The sequence below is a fragment of the Pongo abelii genome, chromosome 21 (genome assembly GCF_028885655.2).
Source record: "Pongo abelii isolate AG06213 chromosome 21, NHGRI_mPonAbe1-v2.0_pri, whole genome shotgun sequence".
Taxonomy (NCBI): domain Eukaryota; kingdom Metazoa; phylum Chordata; class Mammalia; order Primates; family Hominidae; genus Pongo; species Pongo abelii.
Window position 1 is genome coordinate 15211394 of NC_072006.2, and position 27967 is coordinate 15239360.

Consider the following 27967-nt stretch of genomic DNA (forward strand, 5'->3'; position numbering starts at 1 on the left):
CGGGGTGATAACAGCAGTTTATGAGGGGTCATGGCTTACAAATTGAATTATAAAACTCAAAGGCCAAAAAAATTTCACTACCAAAAAAGGCTACAACACTGATGTTCTTCTGTGAGTATTTTAAAAAGCACAAGTGCATAAAAACACAGCCTGTCTTCTTAATGTGTTGGTACTGAGATAAGGCATGTGAGCTTCACAGGCACATTACAGCTGGATGGGGCTGAGGCCTTTGTAAGAATTTATTTTCTAATGGAATTTTACTCCTGCATCAGAGTCCTATGCTTTATGTTGCTGAATATGTTTCTAAACAATTAACAACACGCGTCTTTTATTCCACATTGCAGTTGTGCTTTATAAGACTCTCAATTCAATGGTTATTATGAAAATAAGAATATGAACATAAGAGAACATAAGCCATTGCAACACAATTGTTACCAAATGTATAAGAAACTAGATTTGTGACAAACCTTTAAGAAAAGGATATATAAAATTACCTTTGCTTAGGAAATGAATAACTATTGCTTAAGTCTGATAAGAATACTCCTACCTAGCATGTAAAGAGTGCTTACTGTATGGAAGACATGTTCACACATACTATCTCATTTAATCTTCCCACTAACTCTCTGAGGTAGATGACATCATCTTCATCTTATTGTACAAAAAAGAAATGGGCGCTCAGGAAGGTGAAGGCACCACCTACCCGAGGATGCGTGAGTAGCAGCAGCAGAGTGGGCCCGGGACATGCACTGGGGCTTCCAATTCAGGGCCATTTCCACTGTTTCAAAGCTACCTAAGCCTGCACCCAAAGTTACTTTACTGTCATTGCTTAGTAGTGTAGCCCACTTGTTTTATCGTCTTATACACAAAGAGGCTGTAAAGAACAAAAGCAAATCACAGACTCCTGGCATCTTTGAGGAGACCTTACTAGAAAGATGTCCAAAACAAGACCCCTTGAGAGTTCTTTCAGGCCCAGGCTCTGTCAAGTGTAAGAATACCCTTGATCAATCTCCTGCACGATGACTGTACCATCTCAAGCTGGAGAAAGCTGCACATGAAATCATTTAAGTGACAAAGAATCAAAGTGTGACTAAAAGAAACTAGATTATGAAGATTAAAATGTTGGCCAGAATTGAAGTTCTGAAACCACAAAGGCTGGTAAGGCCCTCTGACATCTTCTGGGAATTTGAGATTCTCGTTCTCTCACATGGAACTGCAGAAGGATGCTCTCCGGCACCATGAACAAGTATTTCTTGCTTCCTTATCTAACAGATGAACATTAAAAATGACTAAATTCAGAAGCAGTTTAATAAAATAGAGATGTGTCAAATTTAACATTTTTAGTTTTGTCTTAAAGTTTTTTTAAAAAAGATGTTCTGGAATACTATGTATTTAAAACGTGTTAGCATAAATACAGTTTTCTTTAGACTATTTGACCACAAAAAGAAAATCTGAGGTGACCCCAACATAGCCTCTCTTCTATTTATAGGGTTACAAAAGGAAGCTCATCTGTTGCAATGCCTGTTTATTCTTCACTCTCTCATACTTCTGGGAATGACTGTACAGGCCAATTATTTAAAAAGTGACCTGTGCCTATACCATTGTACCTATACTGAAGGGTGCATGATTCAACTGTGTTTGAATGTGGGCTCTGGGACAAATGCAACTGCGGGTGCTGAGCACAAGTCACGATGATCCAGAACAATTTAATGGCATCTACGACTTTCTAATGGCAAAATTACCCAGTACATCATTTTTTTCCTTCCTCCTTCCCATATAAAAGAATAGCAGGCAAAAGGTATAGCCAACACCTTACATAGTTTTAAAAAAAATACAACCCTGGGCCTCCTAGTAGTGCTGAACATCTCTTTATATTTCTCCATTCCTATATTTGCTACAGCTTTTCTTTTTCTTTTTCCTTTTTAATAAAACATGCAAAGACATTACAATACACTCCTAAAATTCAGTCCTTTTGAAGTGAAAACACGGTAGCCAGCATCACCAATATAGGTACATACCTAATACAGGTATGTTTTCAGGGAAATATGAATAGTATCTAACTGGAACTGTAGGGGGAATTGAGACCTGCAGAAGGTAACTGTGAGAACTGGGGCTGTCCCAGAGTTCACACTTACAGCCCTCACCCTGCAAAGACAGCCAGCTTCAGGGTGGCTCTGGGTCCCTTGGTATAATGCTTGCACAAATGTCTGAATGGAAACACTCACCTACTAAACACCCCTCAAACGTGCTGCCACCACCCGATGTTGGTGCTCTAGTATCTATGATAGCTCCTTTTGATCCACAAGTATTAGTTGCAAAACATTGACTGTGAGGTAATACCGTGATTATTGAAGTTTTGTAGTTACTTTCCCATTTCAAATTGGGTTACTCAATTACATAACCTAAGTAAGTATCTCTTAATTTTACTTGCATCTGTATTCTCAGAACTACAGCAAGGGAGGGTAGTTTCACACTAACAGACCCATCCTCCCAGTGTGGCAATTCTGTAATTAAGGAAGAGCTATTTTTGTGTGGTAATGATATGATATTCATCTTCTCATAGCTGCTTTCAGCGGCACGTGACTCAGACTTCTGGATATGTCACAGTTTAATTAGCTAAATCACAAAACTAAAAGCTAAGGCCATGGGGGCAACTGGCTGATAAATCTGGAGCAAAGGGCAAAATATGCCTTCTTTTGCCTATAAGAAAACAGGTAGGTAAAATAAATAAAATTCATCTGGGCAAACTGTCAAGCATGTCAGAACATACGGATGGCTCAAAGTGGTCAGAACACATAGAATACCGTGGATAGCTCAAAGTGGTCAGAACATACGGAATACCGTGGATAGCTCAAAGTGGTCAGAACATACGGAATACTCTGGATAGCTCAAAGTGGTCAGAACATACGGAATACTGTGGATAGCTCAAAGTGGTCAGAACATACGGAATACTGTGGATAGCTCAAAGTGGTCAGAACATACGGAATACTCTGGATGGCTCAAAGCGGTCAGAACACACGGAATACTCTGGATGGCTCAAAGTGGTCAGAACACACGGAATACTGTGGATAGCTCAAAGTGGTCAGAACACACGGAATACCGTGGATAGCTCAAAGTGGTCAGAACACACGGAATACTGTGGATAGCTCAAAGTGGTCAGAACACATAGAATACCGTGGATAGCTCAAAGTGGTCAGAACATACGGAATACTGTGGATAGCTCAAAGTGGTCAGAACATACGGAATACTGTGGATAGCTCAAAGTGGTCAGAACATATGGAATACTCTGGATAGCTCAAAGTGGTCAGAACACACGGAATACTGTGGATAGCTCAAAGTGGTCAGAACACATGGAATACCGTGGATAGCTCAAAGTGGTCAGAACATACGGAATACTGTGGATAGCTCAAAGTGGTCAGAACATACGGAATACTGTGGATAGCTCAAAGTGGTCAGAACATATGGAATACTCTGGATAGCTCAAAGTGGTCAGAACACACGGAATACTGTGGATAGCTCAAAATGCTGCCCAATTTAAAGAAGAGTCCATCATAGAGACATCATCTTGTGAGGACTGAAGAACTGGGATTAGAGGCCCTCAAATTAGAAACCCACCAGTGAGTTTGGTGAGTGCACACAAGTCAAGTTGATCTGGTTCCTGTGTAACTGGGGAAGAATGATGAGTCTCCTTCTGGAATGGAGCCGGCGTTTATGTTAGCTACTCCTTCAACTGCACAACAGGCTCCAGAACGGCTGGAGAGTTACCAGGCTCAGAACAAATGCTCAGATTTCAAGTCTTAAGAAATCAATCCCGGCCCCACAACTTTTCATCCTAACAGAGTTTTAAAGTCCCTTTGCCTAAGCCATTCTGTCTGTTGCTGCTGCCAGGCTGCACGCCACTGGTGACACTGGTCATGGTACACACCTAATAGGCTGACCTCCTTTCTCGACTAATTGCATTACATCGCCAGCTGGCTCCAGAAGGAGTCGTCTGTTTGATTGAAGAATTCCTGCTCTTCAGTGGGCCCGGCTGCTACTTTTACTAAGTAACAGTCAGGCCTGACATCCCCATTGTTCAGCTGACAGTGTGCCCATCCTAAAATCTAAGTTTTATTTGTAAATTAACCAAGAAACTTCCTGCCAGAACAGCGCTGCCTGGAGACTGATAATGTGGGCCTTTCATCCCTTTTCACTCGTACTGTATCACTGCCAATTTGTTTTTTATGTGGCTGGCCAGCCTGAGGCTATAAAAGCCTTGTAAGACATAAGTGCAATTATAGTCCTGGAGTCAAATGAATTGGACAAATCCAATAGCACAGCTCTGTCCCCACTCTGCAAACCCCTACAGCAGTTAGATTAGCTGTGAAAAATCTAATCTAGCTAGAGCTAACAAATTTCTGCAGTGAAGGATCAAGAGTTCAGTATGGGGTTGCAACCGGATTGCAGAATTGAAAAAGTCCCCCCATGATGGGGGCAGAAGAGAGCATGAATCACTTTAGAATTTTGCAGCTCATTTTTAAGCTGTTAGGGACAATTTAGTTAGAATAAGACAAGGAACTGTGGGCTGCTGTTACTGTGACTGATTTTTAGTCTAGCTGTGAGACATCTGATAAAGAGAGTTTATCACTAATGATGCTAAATCTTAGAGCTGCAAAAGGTATCAGCTGAATTTTGATTATTACAGTAGGGAATCATTCAACCAGGCCAAGTCTTAGAACATTATTTACAGCCTGGCATTTTATCAAGAAAACATGTCTTTTCTCAAAAAGAAAAAACAGTCCTACTTTACTTAAGAAATAATTTAAAAAAATATTTTACATATAAATTTTATCTTTTAACAAAATAATTCTCAGTCATAAGAAAATTATAGAATATGGTGACACATTTGCAAAGCAGAAACAATTTACAACGTACTGCAAATAAAAAAGATGTGTGAGCCCAGCTTAGGATCCTGGTAAGCTACACTAGAGTCTGAGATCCTGGTGAATTCTTGGAGGGCAAAGTTCCCTTTGCTGACAGCTCTACAGCCAGGGGCAGCCATCAAAACCCAACACTGAGGCAGCTCCTCCAAGACCTGTGGGAACCAGCACATGGTCAGTGCTTCTGGCTGTAGTACTGCCACCCCCAGGAGGTCATTATAGCATGCTGGGGCAGGAGAGGGAAAGGCTGCTGAGTTTTTGAATGCAAATTGTGCTTTCTACATCTGAGACACTTGATCACCACGAAAGTTGTCTGTAATTGGGCCATGACTTGAGTTCTGATGTTTCACATGCACTGTTGCCCATCATATACAGGCACACCTCAGAGATATTATAGGCTTGGTTTCAGACATATCTGCAATAGGTTTTTTAGATATTGCAAATATAGATATTGCAATAAAGCAAATCATACAAACTTTTGTGTGCACTGGGAAAGCAGTGTGCATAAAACTTATGTTTACTATAGTCTATTAAATGTGCAATAGCATTATTTCTTAACATACATATATTAATAAAAAAATTTTATTGCTAAAAAATGCTAATGATTATCTGAGGCTTCAGTGACTTGTAGTCTTTTTTTGCTGGTATAGGGTTTTGCCTTGATGTTGTTGGTTGCTGATTGATCAGGGTGGTGGTTGCTGAAGGCTTGGGTGGCTGTGGCACTTTCTTAAGGTAAGATAATGAAATTGCCACATTGATTGACTCTTCCTTTCATGAAAGATTTCTCTGTAACATGTGATGGTGTCTGACAGCATTTTGCCCACAGTAGAACTTCTTTTGAAATTGGAGTAATATTTTCAAACCCTGTCACTGCTTTACCAATTAAATTTATGGAATATTCTAAATCCTTTGTTGTAATTTCAACAATGTTCATAGCATCATCTCTGAGAACAGATTCCTTCTCAAGAAACCCACTTTCTTTGCTTATCCATAAGAAGCAACTTTTCATCCGGTCAAATTTTATCATGACATTGCAGTAATTCAGCTACATCTTCAGTCTGCATTTCTAATTCTAGTTCTCTTGCTATTTCTGATACATGTGCAGTGACTTCCTTCACTGAAGTCTTGAATCTTCTAAAGTCATCCATGAGGGTGGGACTCTACTTTATCCAAACTCCTGTGAATCTTGATATCTTGATCTGCTCCCATGAATCAAGAATGTTCCTAACGGCATCTAGAATGGTGAATCCGTTCCAGAAGGTTTTCAATGTTCTTTGCCAGATCCATCAGAGAACTCACTCCCTATGACAGCCATAGCCTTATGAAAGTTCTTAAATAGTAAGACTTGAAAGTTGAAATTACTCCTTGATCTGTGGGTTGCAGAATATGGATATTGTGTTAGCAGGCATGAAAAACAACACTACATCTCCTTCAGAGCTCTTGAGTGATGAGGTACACTGTCAATGAGCAGTAATACTCTGAAATAAATATTTTATTCTGAGTAGTAGGTCTCAACAGTGGGCTTTAAATCTTCAGTAAGCCATGCTCTAAACAGACGTGCTATCATCCTGGTTTCGTTTTTCCATTTATAGAGCACAGGTAGAGTAGATTTAACATAACGTTTAAGGGCCGTAGAATTTGGGGAATGGTAAATGAGCACTGGCTTCAACTTAAAGTTACCAGCTGCATTAGCCCTAACAAGAGAGTCAGTCTGTTCCTTTGAAGCTTTGAAACCATGCATTAACTTTTCCTCTCTAGTTATGAAAGTGGTAGATAGAACCTTCTTCCAATAGAAGGCTGTTTTTACTACACTGAAAATCTGTTGTTTAGTGTAGCCACCTCCATCAGTGATCTTAGCTAGATCTTCCGGATAAGCTGCAGCTTCTACATGAGCACTTGATGCTTCACCTTGTGCTTTCGTTTTATGAAACTTCATGAACCAACCTCGGGAAGCTTCAAACTTTTCTTCTGCAGCTTCCTCACCTCTCTCAGCCTTCATAAAATTTAACAGTGTAGGGCCTTGCTCTGGATTAGGCTCTGGCTTAAGGGAATGTTGTGGCTGGTTTGATCTGTTCAGACCACCAAAACTTTCTCCATATCAGCAATAAGGCTATTTCGTTTTCTTTATCATTCATGTTTTCACTGGAGTAGCACTTTTAATTTCCTTCAAAAACTTTTCCTTTATGTTCAAAACTTGGGTAAATGTTTGGTTAAAGAGGTCTAGCTTTTGGCCTATCTCAGCTTTCAACATGGCTTCTAATCATTCCCAGCTTTTGATTTCAAGTGAGAGACATCCAACTTTTCCTTTCACTTGAATACTTTGAGGCCATCAAGGGGTTATTAATTGGCCTAATTTCACTACTATTGTGCTCAGGGAATAGAAAGGCCCAAGGAGTGGAAGATACATAGGGGAATGGCTGGTGGGTGGATCAGTCAGAACACACCCAACATGTATGAATTAAGTTTGCCATCTTAGAAGGGCAGTTTGTGGTGCCCCAAAACAATTACAATAGCAACATCAAAGATCACTGATTACAGATCACCATATGAGATAATAATAATAATAATAAAGTTAGAATATTGTGAAAATTACAAAACAAGACAGAGACACAAATGAGCATCTGCTGTTAGAAAAATGGTGTCAATAGACTTGTTTAAGGGTTGCCACAAATATCCAATTTGTAAAAAATGTAATACCTGTGAAGTGTAATAAAGTGCTGCACAATGAAACAAGGTATGCCTGTATATAGTCCAGACATCTGTGGCTGCAGTGGTGAAAAAGCAAAACTGTACAATAAAGAAATAAAGCAGGTACAGTGAGGCCAATCGGCCAATATAAAGCATCTGGCTAATGGGGCAGGGGAAAAAAAAGAATCAATTAGACCAATGGGCAATAATGAGGGATGATGGTCAGAGACATCTTCCCAGGCACCGTGCTAAGCAATTTTATAGGAATTATCTCATTTACTTCACTCAACAACCCTGTAACATAGGCTGTGTTTTTAATCTCACTTAACAGATGAAAAACTGAGGCACAGGTTGATGAAATAACTGAATATACATCTGATCCCTGGTCTGCCTGTCACTGGGGCCTGGCTATAACCACCACAGTAGACTCTCCAGTGGCCAGCCTTGGTAAGCACATGAGGTGCTGCCCTCAGTCCCTTGCATTTATGTGGTAGGGAGAGAGTAAGGTGGGGATTCTAGGTTCCCCACCTGCTAGCAGGCCAGGTGAGTGCATATCACAGTTGCTCTGAGACATTCTCCTCATCTGGAAGCGGATCTGATTAGAGGCTTCCTTCCCAGAGTTAACTGCCTCTTCTTTTAAGGCGTTCCTCACTGTTAACACAGGGTTGCCTGAGGCAAACATCCTGCAGGTTGGAAAGCAAAGGCCAAGTTCCCTGGGAGAGGTTCCTCAGGGGTGGATAAGGTTTCCTTTGAATTCTAAGGAAAACTGGCCACAAGGCAAGTTAAAGAATAAAAGGTAAGGGGCAACAGTGGGGCGGCTGGGCAGCTGCACACCTGCACTTATGTTGACAAATGCTGCCAAATCGACCCGCAACAAGCCTCAGAGGGGCCTGCTTTCCCAGAGCCCCACCAGTACAGGGTTATCATATTTTGTAACCTTTGACAATCTGTGAGATCAAAAATGTCATTTTCCATCAGGTAATATTCATGGGAGGGAAGATCCAAAAGTAGTAACATTTAAGATGCTTTCTTTTCCTAAACCTTAATCTCAGGGTTGTAGAGTTCAGAGAAACTATCTCAGTGTGCGTTCTACCCTCGTATTTGTCTGTCCTAGGAGAGCCTGACCTACAAACCAGGGCAGCTAAGAACGGTGCCCAAGGAGACCCCTTACCTTTTTGGTGAGGGAATCATCTGAGTCTGACGGCATTCGAGTGGAAACGTGGAAAATCACTTCCACAGTCGAGGTAGCATAGTAAGGGGCTGTCTGCCCGGTGCTGCCATTGCGCTGAAGGCCACCCATGAACCCACAGTGGGTGGAGAGATCCACCTGACAAAGGTCACAAAGAATAAAGAGTGAGGATCAAAAATGAGCTGCTCTTTCACTAAGCAGGACTGTGAATTCAGAAAAAAATAAATTATTTTCATTTTTATATCTTTCTTTCTGATTACAAACAAATGTAATACAAAGTTAGACCAGATTAAAATGTTAAAGAAACAAAAAACATTAAAAATGAAAGTGCTCTACAATCATATCAACTGAATAAAACCACTACCAAACTTTTGGTATATAATCTCTAACTTTTTTCCCACCTGTATGTATAAATGTATGTGTATATATGCATATATGTGTGTGTATACATAGGTTCCCTATTGATGGATTTTGGGGGTTTCTGCTTTTTCAAATCACAAAGCACACTCAAAGGAGTGTTTTTCTAAGATGTTGGGTCAAAAGGTACCAATATTAAAAATATTTAGCAATCCTTGCTAAACTGCCTTTCAAAAGGGTTGAACAACCACTTTACACCACTGCCGAAAGTTTATGAGTCATAATTCATTTTAAAGTTACGGCATGAGTGTTCACTTCTTAGTGCCTTTATCCAAAATTTTTAACTTGTCATAAACTAGTATTCTTTCAGTAAAATACCTATTCTAACACATATGAAAAAAAAAATAGGAGAATCTCTTCTGTGCCAAATACAGTAAACATATGCTCTCAAAACTCTAATTGATAATGTATGGCTTAAAAATATATTAAATAATAACTATATTCTATGACAAATTAGAAGTAGCCTTACTAGTGAGAACAATGATTTACTGGAAGTACAGTAACTGTTAGATGCAAACCTACTTGCCTTCTTAGTAAGGATGTCATTTTGACTCTGATGTACTCTTACCCTGTCCCCATCCCTGCCTTAGTCCCCTTGCTAGCACTGAGCTCTCAAAGGTACTCAGAGAGTTTTTCACAGCACAGGTACTCAAGAAACTAATAAAAAATAAGGAAATTGGCCAGGTAATCCCAGCACTTTGGGAGGCTGAGGCAGGTGAATCACGAGGTTAAGAGATCAAGACCATCGTGGCCAACATGGTGAAATACCATCTCTACTAAAAATACAAAAAAAATTAGCTGGGCGTGGTAGTCCCAGCTACTTGGGAGGCTGAGGCAGGAGAATCGCTTGAACCCGGGAGGTGGAGGTTGCAGTGAGCCGAGATCGTGCGACTGCACTCCAGCCTGGTGAAAGAGCAAGACTCTGTCTAAGAAAAGACAAAAAAAAAAAAAAAGAAAAAAAGAAGTAAATTATTTTAGATATGTTGATTTCCATTTTAACTACTCCTAATTCTTTCAGATTCTAGGAATTTTTTTTTTTAGGTTTATGTTTTTGGGGGAAGGTGTGTATGTGTGTATAAATGTATATATGTCTGTATGTCAGAGTAACATTTAATAAAGAAAAAAATAAACTTTTTCAACATCAATCATCCTGAGATCTACCTTAGGGAAATAGGTTGATAGCTAAACCATCATGGCTATTATATTATATTTTCATTGCAACTTTTGACTTCATCCAACTCTTTCTTCATCTTTTCACCCATCAAGTCATTGACTTCTTCTTCAATCTCCATACTGTGGCCAAAGCCATTGCTTCTCTGCCCACATTTGTCTTCTCTTACTACAAACTGTCTATGGCTGGGAGAGCCCATCTGACTATTCAGTTCTGATAAAAAGCAAATGAAAAAATATTAAGAGTAAAGTTAAAGGAAAACAAAAGTTCATGTATTAAATACTGACAAGCAACTAATAGATGTCAAATCCAATAAATTCTTCAATTCCAGAACTCTACCTATGCTATATTCGAATGCAAAAGCACACGTAAAAGCTTATACAATGTCTAGTTTGGACACATCTTTAAACAGCGCTGGTCAGTAAACACCTACTGAATGAAATGCATTACCTCCCATCCAAGTCCAGCAACAAAGTCTTCATATGCTTGGCTTCCTCTTTCATTAGAGAGGATTGAACACTTGTCTTCTTGACCTTCAGCAATGTAAAACACTGCGATTTTGTGTGTCTCACGGCTATAAATTTTTAAATTTAAAGGAGTTAGAATTCTTATATGTAAAATTTTACTTCACTACTATCAATACCACCAGCATGACTTCTACCACTGAGCTTACATTTACTGAGAACCTGCTAGGGGTTAGTCAGTGTTCTGAGATGGTCTGACACATGGTCTCATTTATTCTTCAAAACCGTGCTAAACAGATGAGTATTATTATCACCTCCCTAGTAGAGGTGGTTGAAAGAAGGCACAGAAAGTGAAACAAAAAGCACATCCAGCAAGCAGGGGATGGGAACTGTTGCAAGGCCATCTGCTTCCTGAGACCATACCCTCAGACATAAGATACACTGACCAGCAGGCTGGGGCACATCATTTGGTAAGTTCTCTGTTTTTGGTAAAAAAAATCTTTTAAAGTATTTCAAATACTTATAAATTGTGAATAGATCTATGTGACTGTCCATATTTAACTCTACACTTTAAGGCTACTGGGTGGCTCTGTGATTGGAACTATAAAATATGCCATGATTTTATGAGAAAAAGAATATCCTTCCAAATGAACACACTTAGGTATTTTCTTCATGAAGGGGTTTACCAACTCCTGTACTCTGACTATTCTGAGGGTGCCTGACAGGGTGGAAAGCCATTTAGTGGAAGCCCTTTTAGCCATATAAACCCTTCATCTGCTTGTTCCAACATAGATCTTGGATACTCTGGTATTAAATCAAGCAAAAGTGATGTGTACTTTGAAAAAAGAAGCCCTGCCATTTTCTCTTTTGCACATCTAGCATACTGCTTTGCATATAGTAGGTGTTCAGTTAAGTCTCTGTTACACTGAGCAGATATATGGTGATACATTTGAATGCATTAATAATAAGTTTCTACAAATTATACCCTGGAGTAAAGCGACAAAATACCTGGGCCTATACCAAGCATTTGGTGATAGTTTAGAGATGAAAACACTGTTCTTATTTAAACAGAGCTTTGATTGTGAATCATTCATTCCCTAGCCCAATCATTCAAGAGTTTTGGTTTTTTTAAAGTTTTGATGTCCACTTCCAGAGCGGTTCCACCTTTCTCCTTTTTTTGCATTACATTCTGATAAATCTCATAGGAATAACTGTAAAGTTTTTAAATACAGAAATATTTTTTCTGTCAAATTGTTTAATATTTCAACATTGTAATTTGATTAGATATCATATTGGTGGAACTGAGTTCCATATTTTAACAAATTATCTAAGATTTCCTTCTGTGTGAGTTATTTATCTACTTAATAATCAGAACTAATTGACTCTCAATTAAAAAGTTATACAAATAACTGGAGGAAGACAGTTCTCTCCTTTTACTCAGATGGCTTATTCATTTCCTCTATAGTTTATATGTAATAAACATACTTGGAAGAAGAATTAGAAAATACAGAAAGAAAAGAGAAGAATAAAAATCACTTGCAATTTCAACAGATAAGCAAAGAACATAGCCGTTACACCATTTTAGGATACACTTTTGCATGCACATATAAGAAGCTACTACATTCTGTTTTACAACAGATTTTTTCACTTAAAATATTTGTGAACACTTTTTTATTGCAGTAAAATATACATATCATAAAATTCACCATTTCAACCATTTTTTAGTGTGAACACTTTTATATCATGTGCTTCTACAACAGAGGTTTAATGATTGTAACAACATTCCATTATATTAATATGTCATAGCCCAAATCTTCATTTAGGTTGCTTTCATTTTAAAAGACATTTTCACGTTATCTTTAATACATCCTTAAAGATAATCTTTAATGTTTTTAATCTTTTTGCAATACCTTTTTTTGAGACCGTCTCACTTCATCACCCAGGCTGGAGTGCAATGGCGTGATCTCAGATCACTGCAACCTCCACCTCCTGTGTTCCAGTGATTCTCATGCCTCAGCCATCCTAGTAGCTGGGACTACAGGTGCATGCCACCACACACCATCACACCTGGCTAATTTTTTATTATTATTTTTAGTAGAGACAGGGTTTTGCCATGTTGGCCAGGCTGATCTCGAACTCCTGATCTCAGGTGATCCACCCGCCTCGGCCTCCCAAAGTGTTGGCTTTATAGGGTTGAGCACCATGCCCAGCCCCAATATCTCTAATATGTCCTTAAAATAAATTTAGAAAGCTTGTCCTCATGCAGCAGGAAGCCCTGAAAGTGCCACACCATTCACTGCCCTGAGCAACAGGCAGGGGACACCAACAGCGTAGAATCTAACTAGCCTATTCCAAGAGCTATAAAAATTTGGGCACTTGGATAATAACAGAAACCATAACCTATGACCTAAAAGACTGTCTCTTTCAACAAAGGTGGAGAAGTATAGTTATTCAGTTTTTATCTGCAGGTCTCTCTACATATGTAAAAAATCCTCAGCATTTAATTTTTCTTTGTTTTATAGACTTTACATACATAAAAACAACCTCAGGTTTATCTACAATGTTTCAGTTTATTCTCCTTAAAAATCTAAGCTTTTTCCATTGCAGCTATTCCTAAGTCCTTGAGCCCTCATTAACTCAATGTGAGAGCATAAGAGAGCTAAGCCTGAATGATGGGCTGACCAATGTGAGTGTGAGGAAAGATGACCTTTAGTTGTAAACATTCATCAAATTTCACGTTCTCCAAAATGTTAGTACCACAGAGAGCCTGCTAGGATGCAGAAGCTGTGTCTGGCCTTATTAGAGCCATGCTTTTGAAATGGTAATTAGCAACATCAACAGCACTTCACATCCATAAGAAGTACACCAATGCATGAAGGAGCAGGTAATTCAGAAACACACATACATGAAATTAACAATCTTCCCTTCCTCATTAGAATGCACTGTTCTTTCTTATTAGGAATAGACCAGAATAGCTCAGTTTCCTTGTGCTGTCACATGAAAAAGCCAAAGAAAAGCATGATTTTAATATCCACCTCCCCATGTAGTGGCAAGAAGGCATTTATATCTAACAGGGAAGCCCACTGTGATTTGTATGTACATTCATCATAGCATTGACAATCTAGACCACAGCTGCAAGATAGCCTCAACTTTTCCAGAGAACATGTTAACAAGGAACTATGCATCAAGAGCAGCGAGATAAATTGATATCAGAATTAAACAGAAACGCTCTAAATGAAAGTTGACAGATAAGGTATTTTCTTACCTGCTACCTGACCAAAATGCAGGGCAGTCTAGATTTCTCATAGCTGAAGAGTCCCAGACTTATTTCTAGTTTCTTCAAAAAGAATCTTGAAAATACCCTTCACCATAAAATAAGCTGATAACCATTTGATGTCAAGAAGACACTAAATCCAGGAGTTAGGGTTTTAAGTGAAAGTTGATCAAGGGGCAGGGGACTGCCACTCAGCTATTCAAAGCTGTATTTCGCTGCAACAGTACCCCAGGGAGCTAATTCAATTGTACCTCATGCAACTAAAGTGCATTAACACTCAACAAATTGACCGCAATTACATGAAACCAAGTATTCACTTAATACTAAGAAGCCTGGAATAATTCAGCATATGCTTAAAAAGCTGAGTGTGGAACCCAAATGACTGCTTATTTAATACTGAAGGAAGGAGGGAGAGGGTGGTGAACCCCTGAGTTCTTCGGAATAAATCCCTTACAGAATTTCCATTGAGAAGTTGATCTATGTTCCTCTAGAGAAAAGGAATCACAAGAAGAATCAGGAAACGGAATACAGTGAAGGGCAAGGTGAGAAATGGCAGCTTCAGGTTTTTCATTTCTAATGACTTTAAAAAATTATTCAAATTCAAATCTTTTACTGTTTCACCTGGTAAGTCAGGAAACAAAGACATTTAAATTGGCAATGAAGCTGCAGGCTTCTGGACAAAGAATGAGGCTCCTTTATCCAGGTAAAACTACAAATGAATATTTTAATTCTGTGTTTTTAAAAAAATGTCTGTATATTTGATACTGAAATATTTATCACTCTCCAGAGAACAGTAAGGCCACCTAGGAAAAAAGGCCCTCATGTCCCCTTCTGCAGAGGGAATCACGTTTGGAACAGCCATGCTGTCACATTCTCAAGACTTGGAAACATACACAAAACAGTTCATGCCTCAACATGTGTGTAGCTATAAGATGCAATAAGAGGTGCTGAGTGACCTGGGAGACAGGTGGGAAAGTAGAAGGGCGAAGAAGAGAAAAGAAAAAAAGAAAAGAAAAGAAAACTTATGCCCTTCTGATTCCCACAAAATGGTCAATACAAACAAATCCATCTTAACACCATATGCTTCTGAAGGATGGAAACAATACATAGCTGTGAGTAAGTTTAATATTATTTTACCTACTCAGTCCTTAGTGACGTCACCAAAGGACCTTTCTAAAATATAATCTTCCAAGTGTTTAAAAGAAAATTCCAACTGGACTTTGCTAGTTGGGTTTATATCCAATTCAAGAATTCAAAACAGCAAAGAAGAATCACAGTTGTGAAGGTGATATGCAAATAATAGTGACATGAACCAAGAGTTTGCTTGAAAATAAAATTTAAGCATGTGTCACTTTGAGTTTTGATCAAAACTCTAAAATAAACAATAAAACCATCACAAAGCCACTGAAACACACACGATGGTGAAAACATTCATTCAGCAGGCTCTAACTCATCACTGTTTAAGTGCAAGCAGGAGAAGCTCATGACTTAGAAGAGAAATGTGACAGTGGATGAATGAAGGATTTAATGAATGGAATAAAGAGCTCTAGTAATTTTCTGAAATTCTAAGATATGACTTTGTCAAGATAAAGCAGGGCTCTGTTATTTCCTTTCTTCCTTCTTACTTCTCAGCCCGCAACTGCACCACGCTTTAAAAACATATAGCTCAAAACAGATTTAAAAATTTATGAGTTAATGAGTAGTAAGAAAATGTAGTGAAAAAAATATAGTGTGAAGGTTGAAAAATAAAATTGAGGAAAACAACCTGAATTTTTAATTTGAGAGCTGACAGAATATTAGAATATTCCTACAGGGAATAAAAGTGGGTTTTTTTTTTTTAGAGTTTTTTTAAAAACTAAAGATTAAGGAGGCAGCTTATTCTCTTCGAAACTTTGAAACATCTGTTATGTACCAAGTACTATATATTCTTGACTTAGATGATTTCGGAAACACACATTTCCCAAATCAAACACTTTTCATGGTTGGGAGCTCATCTTTAGAAATGCTTCTGAGACAGTATAGAACAGGGGTGGATCTGAGTCTGGCCAGCTTTGGAGAATGAGGCTTATTCACAGAGAGTTATTAATTACAACACACTGGTTTTAACCTTTCCAACACTATGAAGCCCCAAGTACAGAATGTTAGCACCTTGGTACACAGCATGGATTTTGAAGTCAAACTCACTTGGCTTTTGATAATATGGTATGAGCAACCACGGGCTGTTTAACCTAGGTAAACTTTTTCTTCATCATAAGGAGGTGGTTGCAGAGATCAAATGAGAATAAATTTCTACTGGCAGCCACAAAGAAAGATAATCAAAAGTACAGATTAGGTGGGAGTGGTGACCTCTTTTTAGTGTACCAAACATGAAAGTTCATTCCTTATAGTAAAAACACCAACGGTATGGCATGTGCAAATGTCACCAGATGCTAGGTTACAGAACTACCCTTGTATGTCTCAGTAAGTCTATTCATTCCTGCTGTTGTATCTGTTATCCAAGAATACCCAAAGACAAACAGGAAAAAAGTGGTTTGATATACTTTCACATACCACTGGCGGGAGTCCAAATTTTTCAGCTCTCTCAATAATTTTGAATTTTTCTTCAACAGATGAAAATTCTTCCTATAAAGAAAAAAGGATGGAAGAAAAACCATGTGATTACAGAACCATTTTGCCACTTTTCAATCAGTAATTTACTAAAAATACCTATTATCCATCCTCTACCACCTCACTCACAAAAGATTTGTGATAGAAACCTATAGAATGAACTCCATCCTCCTTAAGACATGCAAAGGTATAAAAATTCCGTCGGCATCCCATTACTACCCAGTGACACAGATGGCTCTTTGGTGAGTATGTGACTTATATGCATGTGACTGTGTGACTGTGTCTGTTTCCAGTGTCAGCTCTGCTGTGAATCCCTTTTCCCTACCTCTGTTCTTAAAAACTCCACTCCACTATCAGGGTCCAGCTCAAATCCTCCCCTTTCCACAAAGTCTTCTCCATTGCTCTGTACTTCCCATTGGATTTAATCATTACTCATGAACTCCTGTGTCATTCTATCCTTTATCAGAGTTGTATTAGGTCTATCTCCCACATCAGACCTAAGGTTAGACTGTGGCTTATTCACCTCTGTAGTTCATTTGCTTCCTGCGTGAAGGCAGAAACAATAATGGACAAAGCAGTAATTGAAACACACACACTCAGCCAGGCGCAGTGGCTCACGCCTGTAATCCCAACACTTTGGGAGGCCAAGGAGGGTAAATCATGAGGTCAGGAGTTTGAGACCAGCCTGGCTAACATGGTGAAACCCCGTCTCTACTAAAAATATCAAAAATTAGCCGGGCATGGTGGCAGGCGCCTGTAATCCCAGCTACTCGGGAGGATGAGGCAGGAGAATTGCTTGAACCCGGGAGGCGGAGGTTGCAGTGAGCCGAGACCATGCTACAGCACTCCAGCCTGGGCAACAAAGCAAGACTCTGTCTCAAAAAACAACAAACAAACAACAATAACAATAACCCCCCTCCACACACACACACACACACACACACACACACACACACACACACACACACACACACGTTTGATATCCTTTAAAATATCCAACATGTTTGGAATTCAATCTGCACACCAGTACAGCATAATTTCATTTCTAGCTTTAATTTAGTAGCAGAAAATAAGCTGCAAATGTTAAAATAAAGAAAAATCTCCATTCTTCTCTCTTCTCCAATCTTTTCTTCTTCCCCAACCACAAAATGATAAAAAGAACAAGTACATGAAAATAATGATAAAATAACTGGAGGTCTAGCTTGGATTGTTACCTTCTGTCCCAAGAATTCATGCCCAAGTCATCAAGCAATAACCTGCAGAAATAAAAGGGTCCTCGGGGCTCCACTGGGGAGGGCTGCCCTTGGCTGATGACTTTCATTGCAGAATCGAAGTTATGACTCTGGATATACTCATGCTCTTGAGCATTTTGGCGCAAAATGACCTCGATGATTTCCTTCTCTTGGTCATAGTTCATGCCACATGGGGGTAGGGAAGGTTCATTTAGATTTAGCTGTGATGGTAAAAGGCATTCAGGACTTGTATGGCCAATGTTTTCAAGTAATTTGTCAAGAACATCATCCCCCTCCTCAACTTGTGAAGAGTCTTTCTGAGGTCCAAATGTGTCATGATGCCAGCTCGAAATCAGAAATGAAGGATTTCTTCCATTGGGGGCTAAGCAGCCTTCCAAAGGTCCATATAAAACCTTACCATCCCAAGAATACTTCCCTGAGATATCCCTCACAATTACTCTCACATCAGAGAGAGAGCCCACTGGTGATCCCCCTGCCGGTCCTTCTGTGGGTGTCTGAAGGTAGGAGATGAGGGTGCTATCGTTAAATACAAACAGCTGCAGGTTTGGGCTTCTGAACACCTCAGAGGACAGCTCAGAGCCTTCCACATGGGCATTGTCGTGGTTCTCGCTGACAAGGCTGTGCAGTATGGCAGGGCCCCCACTGAGGGGGTAGTGCCCCAGGTGGTTCACCAGGTGGGCCATAACCATTCGAGCAGTCAAAGGGATCAACTCCAAACTTCTTCTCTTCTTCTCTGTAAACAGCAGTAAAGAAACATAAAGAGTCAGTGGTGAATGAAGATTAAAACTCAACACCTTTTTTTTTGGGGGGGGGGGGCAGGGAGCAGTTCCAATATGGTAGATTATAGGCTTTTAGTGTGCCTCAGCCACTTAGAAATAGCAAGACAGTGCAAAATGATCAACTCTCTGAGCTTTAATTCAAGAAGAAAAATGGGAATCCACTGGAATCGTGAAGGATATTCCAGATCTCAGGGAGGACAATGCAGGCAAACAGCCCCTGTGATGGCATCCAGCTGGTAAGAGTGAGTGAAGCCCCAGTACTCGAGAGAGAAACAGTCTCCCTCTGTAATTTACCCTTCCACTGGGGATCCAAGCAACCCAGGCCAAGACAGAGAATGATGCTTCTCCCAAGCCCCAGAGCTATCTTGGGGAGAAGCTTGGAGGCGCTGAGAGGAAAAGACACCAGAAAAAGCTGCAGTCATTTCCTAGATCTGGGACTGAGAGACAGGAGCACTTGCTCTGGAGTGGGGCAAGGACTTCCACAGCCAGAACTGTGGAAAGTGCCCCAGCAGTAGGCACTGGAATTGTGCTGTTCTCAATTGCAGGTTTGGGGTGGGAGGAGAGAGCTGCTACAGCTAAAGTTTCTCCTGGGCAATGAGACTTGCAGCCAGGGCCTGCTTGGCAACACAGAATCAGTCTGCATGTGTCATTGCTGAGCGCACCAGGCTGCTCCCCTGAGATCATGGTGCAGCAGGGCGCTCTCTGTTCCACTCCCAGGCAGGACTCCAGGCAGTAAGGGCAAATCCTTTTCTAGACTGGCAGCCTGAGCTGCCCCAACCTTCCTGTGCACACATCATGGTATAGTAGGGCCCTCTCCACTCCATGCCTAGGCAGATCTCCAGGCATTCAGAACACCTGCTTGCCTGGATGAGCAGCCCGAGCCATGCTACCCTTCCTGGACATAGATTGTGGTGCAACAGGGCCCTTTCCGCTCCACACCCAAGCAGATCTCCAGGCATTCAAAGCACCTGCTCACCCGGACTGGTAGTCTGAGCTGCTTCACCCTTTATGTAGAGATCCTGCAGCAGGGGGACCCTCTCTGCTTCATGCTTAGGCAGGTCTCCAGGCACTGAGAGCTCCTGCTTGCCTAGTTCAGCAGCCTGAGTCTCTCCATCCCTCCTCTGCTGAGATCCTGGTGCAGGGGAACCCTCTCCACTCCACACCCAGACAGATCTCCAGGTATTCGGCACACTTCCTTGCCCAGATTGGTGGCCTGAGCCGCCCCACCCTTCCTGTAGAGATTATGGTATAGTGGAGCCCATTCCACTCCATGCCTAGTCAGATCTCCAAGAATTCAGAGCACCCACTCATCTGAATCAGCAGACTGAGCTAGCTTGCCCTTCCTGTGCAGAGACCATGGTGAAGTGGGGTCCTCTCCACCCCATGCCCTGGCATATCTCCAGGTAGCTGCAGTGCCTGCTCATCTGGGTTACCAGCCTGAGCCACCCCACCTTTCTTGTGCAGAGACTGTAGTATAGCAGACCCCTTTGCACTGCAAGCCCAGGCAGACTTACAGGTACCTGTGCAGAGACCATGGTGAAACGGGGTCCTCTCCACCCCATGCCCAGGCAGACTTATAGGTACCTGGAGCACCCAAACCCACTCTCCTGATCAGGAGTTTAGGTGCCCCTCTGCCTGTGCAGAGAACTAGGGGCCAAGGAGATTTCCCAGCTCCATGCCTAGGCACACCACTGGGCACCTGATGGCCACCCACTGGATTCTCCCTCAGCATTGCTACTTGTGCCCAACACCAGGGGAGCTGTAAATGAGCCTGTCCAGTCTGGCTCAACCCATCTTGCCCCTGCCCACCCAGGGCTAAGCAGTGAGCTCAGACCACTGTGCACTCCATGGATCACTCCATTGCCTGAGGCAACAGAGAGCTTCTGCTGGTAAACAAGGATCAAGTATATACCTAGCCACCTTGCCCACAGCCAGCTTTTACCCATAAACACCATTTACTGGCTTGTAGGTCAAATCCCACAGCCCAATATAAAACCTGCCGACAGAAGTGCATAGGGCTATAGAAGCAAATCCAGAAGATGGCAGATTGGAGGCAGTGTTAGTGTGCCTCTCCCACTGGGAAGGACAGAATAGTGTGCAGAGATTCACATTGTGAACTTTTTTCCAAGGAGCAATACAGGAACTCAACAGGAAAACTGCAAGAATCCACAGACCCTTTGAAAGAAGCAGAAAGCTGAAGTCTACTCCACGAGACAGGTGAAAAACTATAAATCCTCAGAGTGTGAGTCGGGGGAGACTACCTTCAGAATACACATCCCTATGAGGGAATCTGAAAATCCAGGTCATGGGAGAAGGCCTTAACCCTACCCAGAGCTGGAACTGCTTAAGGGAGTGATGAGAAACAAAAGTAGAAGCAGCACAGGAAATGCCTTGCAGGCATTCTCAGTCTCCAGCATGAACCGAGGGAAGCCATACCTGAATGTATCTCACAGGGGACCTTGGGGAAGCCAGTCAACTAGCTCAGAAAGGGGTTGCAGGGTGAAAGATGCTCCTAACTGAATTTCGTGATATAATCTCGAGCAGGGATGAACTCCTTTGACCAGAACCAGTGGGGGTGGGGGGAGCAGGGAAGTGCACTGCAGACACATCTGCCTCATGGGCAGACAGGAAGGGCACGACACGAAAGCCAGGTGGGAAAGCTTATGGGCTGGCGCAGATGTGGGTTCTGTGTGCAGACTGCCTGGATCTAAACCTGGTGCTGCTAGTAGAACACTGAGGGAGTGAGATCGGCCTTGCTAACTGCATGGAAGCTGGGCAAGGCTTACTGCTGCCTGCTACTCTCCACTCCCATTGTGAACTCTTCTGTGCAGCACAGGCAGTTATACTATCTCTGGAACATTACCCCAGCTGCCTGAAAACCACCCCCTGACCCTCAAAGGAGCCATGGCTGGCCCCACTCAAGGAGAGTCAGAGCACAGACCTGCTTAACCCTATCCCCACCTGTTGGTATGTATCCCTGCACCCACCCTGGTAGCTTAACACAAAGGACATAAACTTGTGGGAGCTTTACAGCCCTGCCCATTGCCTCAGAAGCAGATTACTTCCCCTAGGCAATTTAGGGCAAGCTCAAATCCCACGGCCAGTACTGCAGCTGGTGCTCTCTTGCAAGCACCACCTCGTGGCTGGAAGCTAGCTGATGCAGCCCACTACAGCATCTACAGGTGGAATAACACTGCCCAGGAAGGAGAAAATGGCTGAATGACCTCAGCTATCACCACTGCCTATAATACTCTAGCCACCAGAGGTCCTGAGCCTGTCCAAGTGAAAGTTAACTACAATTAAAACCAGCATTCAAGAAAGCCAGCACACTAAGCATATCTATAACCAAGGAATCTCACAGAGTCTACGTCACTCCCCTGCCACCTCCATCAGAGCTGGTGCTGGTATCCATTGCTGGGAGACTTGAAGAAAGGTCACATCACCGGATCACTTGCAGACATTTCCCAGCACCAGCCTGGAGTGTGGCAGCCCCACTGGGTGGCTAGACCCAGAAGAGCAACAGCAGTCACTGTAGTCTGGCTATCAAGAACTCCTATTCCTAGGGAAAGGGGGAGAGCACCACATCAAGGGAACACCCCATGGGACAAAAGAATTTGGACAGCAGGTCTTGAGTCCCACATCTTTCTGCTGGTTGGAAGTCTCCTGCAGCAGAGACACAATTGCAGTGCTGGGTGCAACAGGGAAAGTCTGCACCTCTACCCCAACAGGCAGGCAGCCTGCATGCTTGTGAAGGGTCGTGGAGAAGGGGTCCTTGTTCTCCACCTTGTCCACCACCATAGACACAACTGGAACTTCTCCCATGCGAATTCAGCATGAATGTACCTATAGATAGCCCTCCTGGAACAATTCACGGTGACTGCATCCTCACAGAAGCACTCTCCAAATTTAGGCTTGCACAAGAGGCAGAGTCACAATTCCTTTCTATATGGAACATCAACATCCCTCATCCCTACAAATGAAAAGAGGTGCCTGTCTGATGTGAATAGCCGAAACATTAGGACAGGAGTGAGGCTGGGAGGTGGGTAACTTTCTTGCTGGCCTGACAGGGCAGCTGGATTAGTTCCCACTCTTCACCCTGATAAAACTCAGTGCATCTAACTGAGAGATCCCCTAGCCACATTAATCAAGGCTGGGGCCTCAGCCCACCATTGTGTATTGTATCTAACCACCTGCTTTAGCTGCAACTGGTTTCTATCTAGGGATACTTCCCCTACTGGCCTGAAGCCTGGATCATCAAGAGAGTAAATAAAACACTGGGGAAAAATTAAACAAATAAAAAAGTGCATAACACGGGGAAATGAGATAAGCTTCAAGAGATCCTTGCCATTCCAATTCCACAGGAGACAATGAAATTGCCCACACCCCGAGTACAAAACTACTACAATCAGCATCTGAGAAAGTCAGCATACAAAGACTCTCTATAACCAAGAAACTCATATACAGTCTTCACCCCCAAAAGCAGCAAAATCAAATTAGGCTATAATAAACTATAAACATTAAAGTCACATCTTTAAGAGGGGGAAAAAAGAAATTAAAAAATAAATATAGTCAAATCAAGAATAAATTCAAGAACAATTTGAAGAAACAGTCTACACAAATGAGAAGGAACCAGAAAATATAGGTAATATGATAAAACAAGGTTGAAAAGATCACACTAGCTTCCCAGCAATGGATCCAAACCAAGATGAAATCTTTGAAATACCAGATAAAGCATTCAGAAGGTTGATTATTAAGCTACTCAATGAGATCCCAGAGAAAGGTGAAAACCAATATAATTTTTTTTTTTTTTTTTTTTCCCCCTGAGATGGAGTCTTGCTCTGTCACCAGGCTGGAGTGCAGTGGCGCAATCATGGCTCATTGCAACCTCCGCCTCCCGGGTTCAAGCGATTCTCCTGCCTCAGCCTCCTGAGTAGCTGGGACTACAGGCACCTGCCACCACGCCTGGCTAATTTTTTGTATTTTTAGTAGAGATAAGGTTTCACCATGTTAGCCAGGATGGTCTGGATCTCCTGACCTCGTGATCCACCTGCCTCGGCCTCCCAAAGTGCTGGGATTACAGGCATCGGCCACCACGCCCGGCCACCCTGACCAGAGATAGTTTTGTTATGGATGATGAAGCATGACATTGAGTGAAAAAAAATACCCTCAAATTTGAGCTCTTTCTTGCTTAACCTAAAATACCTACGCTATCACCTTTATTTTTCCTTTTCACTTTCTATATGATGTATCTGCTTAGCAAGGACATGCACACCAATATGTTTTTAAGCATCTTGCCTATTTGCTTAGTTAATATGTCAGTGAATTTAAAAAACTCCTTTGTCAGAGAAGTTTAAGCAATTATTTTTAGTACTTTAGAACTATCTTGGGAATGTTTGCATTAGCTCCTGAGGTTTTCTGGAGAAAAAATATTCAGGTAAAACAGTATTGTACATTGAAAGAAAAATGGTGCCAGAATTTAAATGTATATTTTTAGGTTTTTCCTTTTTCAATAACTTATTTATCTTCTGCTATTTTTAAGTGACAACTCATAATAAATGGTGAACCTATTTTGGGGATATACTCATGTGGATGAGTATAAATTGATGACTTTAGGAAAAAACAAGTTAATTTTATTATAAGACATATGAACTTACAGTAGGGAACAACGAAATAGATTAAGAGTTGTTTCAATTACTTAATAAAAATAATTTATCATTGTGGGGGAAAAAGTAAAGCAGACATTGCAGTTAACAGACAGTGGAGCTCCAGAAATAAACAATTAAATGATTAAATAAATGGAGAACAAATCAAGAGAACAACATGAAAATGAACCATGTACCATCCACCACCAACACAACTCAAAACAAGAGTGTTAAGTCTACTCCACGTCAAAAATTTCAGAGTAAATAATGCATTTTAGGAACTTGGTCATTAAATCTTAGGTTCAAATTCCACCTCCCTTACTTCTGACTTGTACACGCCCCTGGGAATATCCCTTAACCTCAGTTTGCTCATCTATAAAATGCAGCTAACATCAGGACTGCTAGATTTTAAGCCCTTGCTCATGACTGTCACTCCCAGTCCTGTCTTTTTCATCCTCATCTCACCTTCCCCTTCATGTCAGCTTGAACCTTGCTCCAGACTCTGTAGTACCCCTGGACCTTGGTCCTCCCTCACCCGGCCACTGCCTGCTGTGTCCTTCCTCCTTCCACCAAGGGCCTCACAAAAGGATTCTGACTCAGGGATCTGACTGTCCTGCACAGGTCACCTGCTCATGTTATCTGGCTGGACCCACCACTCTGGTGAAAGTGCTCTGGCAAAACCTACCACCAAACACCTAGTTGGGAAATGTAACAGCTCCTGTTTCATTCTCACCTTCCCTAAGCTTTCTGAAGCAACTAGCACTGCTGACCTTTCTCAACTTCTTATTTGCTTTCTTCCTTGACTTGCTAGAATGACTCTTTCTTGGTCCTCTTTCCACTTCCCTGACTTTGCTTTCCTGGTGACATTCCCTCACTCTGCTGTCCTTAAGGATGTTTCTACCCACAAGGTTCTAGTCTTGGGCCTAGGTTTTTAACTTGTGAAGTCCATACAGTTTTCATGGATGATCTAACACTTCACACCTACATCTCTTTAAATTTTTTTTTTTTTTTTTAAGATAGGGTCTCACTCTGTCGCTCAAGCCAGAGTGCAGTGGCGCTGATCACAGCAGCCTTGACCTCACAGACTCAAGTGGTCCTGTGCTCAAGTGATCTGCTCGCCTTGGCCTCCCAAAGTGACGGGATTACAGGTGGGAGCCGTCATGCTTGGCCTTCTTCTAATTTTTAGTGTTGAGACAACTGAAGATTCACATGCAGTTGTAAGCAATAATACAGAGAGACCTCAAATACCCTTCATCTCAGGGTAACATCTTGCATACCTATAGGACAATATCACAGTCAGGAAATTGACATTGATAATAATCCATCTATATTATTCAGTGTTCACCAGTTTTACGTGCATGCATTTGTGTGTGTGTGTGTTTGGTTCTATGCAATTTTATCATATGTATAGACAATATACCCACATTCTACTCCCATTCCAAGGCCCAAAGCTGGGCTCTTATCATTCTGGGGAGAGGGGTGCTTAAGTAAGAAATACAGCAGGCTCTAAGTCCTGACAACCCCTATACGCTCTGAAATGGACTCTCTGCTATGAGCAGAGCAAATCTAAAACTGCAGCAAGTAAATTTCCATCTCTTTTCATGATGCTCTCCTAACTTGGAAAAATCTATGAGCTCCTTTCAACACCTGTCCACCCTGCTAAGTCTGGCTTAAGTCCTTCTTCATGGAAAGCCCTCATGGTGCTACCAGTCCACAATGAGTCCTTCTGGACTTCACTGTGTGTTTTCCATTAGATGTAAAGCTCCTTGAGGATAGAAAATGAGCCTTTTTTGTGAGTTCCATGGATCTGAGACATACCTGTCTTCAATAATACAAAAACCATTTGAACTACTAAAATGGGAAAACAGAGGAGAAAAAAAAAGAGAAAAAAAAGAAGAAACAAGGAAGGCAGAATTTGCCATCACAGAGGACTCCAGGAACTAGGATTTCAACTTCAACTAGATTAAAAAAAAAAATAGTACAGCAAGCATGGCAAAAGGCTAAATCCTTCCTTTTCCTTCCCACAAGATTTCATACCTGAAAGAATACTCACCCTCTTCAACAGTCAGCAGGTTACCCAATTCTGCTGACGAATGATACTGGACTGGCTCAGAGCTCTTCACATTCGCCAGTGGCAGGAAGGGGTCATAATCCGTGGATGACAAGTCAGCCAGGGTCAGTGTGTAGTGACTCTGTTGGGTGTACGTGCTTGACCCACACACACAGCAGTGCAAAACCTGTGAAAACAGAGGCCATGTGCACCATGGATGCTACCCACCTCGTGTCCCCTGACAATCTGTCTAACTACTGTAGCACTTGGCAGCTAGGACTCCTGCTTGGTCCTAGCTGGAAATGGAACGACCATTCTTAAATACCTTCTTGTTATTAGCAAATTTATTTTGCTCCTTTCATATCAATGCCAAGAAATATGTTCTCAAGGCAAAAGGAAAGTAAAAGTTAAAAAGTACTTATTCACATTCTGTGTGACTGCACGTACCTAAGTCCCCCTCCTGTCCACCAAAGGCGGCACAGGTAGAGGGAACTAATCAGGGGATGAAGGGTAGTGGTGGGACAGGCCAATCACGGTGGAGGGTGGAACGAGCACAACAAGCAGAGACCAACTAGTGCACGTCATGACCAGTCATGAGTTTAAATCAGTATAACTCACGATGCCATAAATTGTAAGGGCTAACTTAATACAATTTTTAAATTATTCTTATTTTCACAAGATTCGTTCCTGAAAGTTCACTGGTTGTTTACAAATTGCAGTTGATTGAAGATCTATCTACTCATTTGAGCCTTTGTACACATACAAGCCATGCAAACACAAACCATCTTGAATATGCCAAAATGCATAATGAGGTAATAATTGCAACAGATTTTCCTTTTTAATCATAAATTCAAGATCATCAACTCCAAACACTGATTTTTATAAGAATCAAAGTAATACTTGAGAAAATAGGAAAACACCATTGGGTTAAATATATTTATGTAAAGTAAATTCACTTTTAGATGACTAGCTTTGGTTTGCTGACATGGCAAGAGGCCTTGTGGTCAGGTACCCTTTGTAAATGGCTACAAAGTACCAAGAATTACAGTTGTCAGGGCAACCACTTGACTATGTCCTCTTCCTAGCAAAAAATGCAGTATAGGAAAATCCTTATGGCAGCTCTCTTATTAATTTAAAAATTAAGCTGCAATCACTGAGAGAATTAATTTCTAGTAGCCAAAATGCAATAAATGTAGGAAATGCACATTAAAACCACATGTTATGTGTAAACTAGCACAAATACTTTGGAAAATTATTTGGTGTTCACCAATAAGGCAGAATACATGTATTCTAGCAACTTCACTCCTAGGTATACACCCAACAGAAATGCATACGTATATGTACAAAAAAACAAAAACAAAAACAAAAAACAAAAACAAACCTTGAATATTCACATTTTATTGGTCCAAAACTCTAAACTATCCAAATGTCTATGAACAGTAAAATGGATAAATACATTGTGGTTTATTCTGTGTAATACTACATATCACCAAGAGTGAAAAATCTGCAACTATTCA

General features: G+C 41.3%; 1 protein-coding gene across 7 annotated transcripts in view; it reads right to left on the reverse strand.

Moving 5' to 3' along the window:
- RALGAPA2 (Ral GTPase activating protein catalytic subunit alpha 2) overlaps positions 1–27967 on the reverse strand; it is a 326207-nt gene that overhangs the window by 106585 nt on the left and 191655 nt on the right. For 5 of the 7 annotated variants that reach the window (XR_010138774.1, XM_054541632.2, XM_054541631.2 and 2 more), the window contains 5 exons: positions 26454–26637; positions 17941–18712; positions 16670–16741; positions 10832–10955; positions 8776–8931 (listed from right to left, as the gene is read on the reverse strand). Coding sequence is in view for 6 of the 7 variants with exons in the window: in XM_054541632.2 (XP_054397607.2) it covers positions 8776–8931; positions 10832–10955; positions 16670–16741; positions 17941–18712; positions 26454–26637 (1308 nt within the window). In the remaining variant the exon portion in view is untranslated. Of the gene's footprint in view, positions 1–8775; positions 8932–10374; positions 10595–10831; positions 10956–16669; positions 16742–17940; positions 18713–26453; positions 26638–27967 lie in introns of those variants that run through there. The other 2 variants (XM_054541634.2, XM_054541635.2) reach the window with 2 other exon arrangements.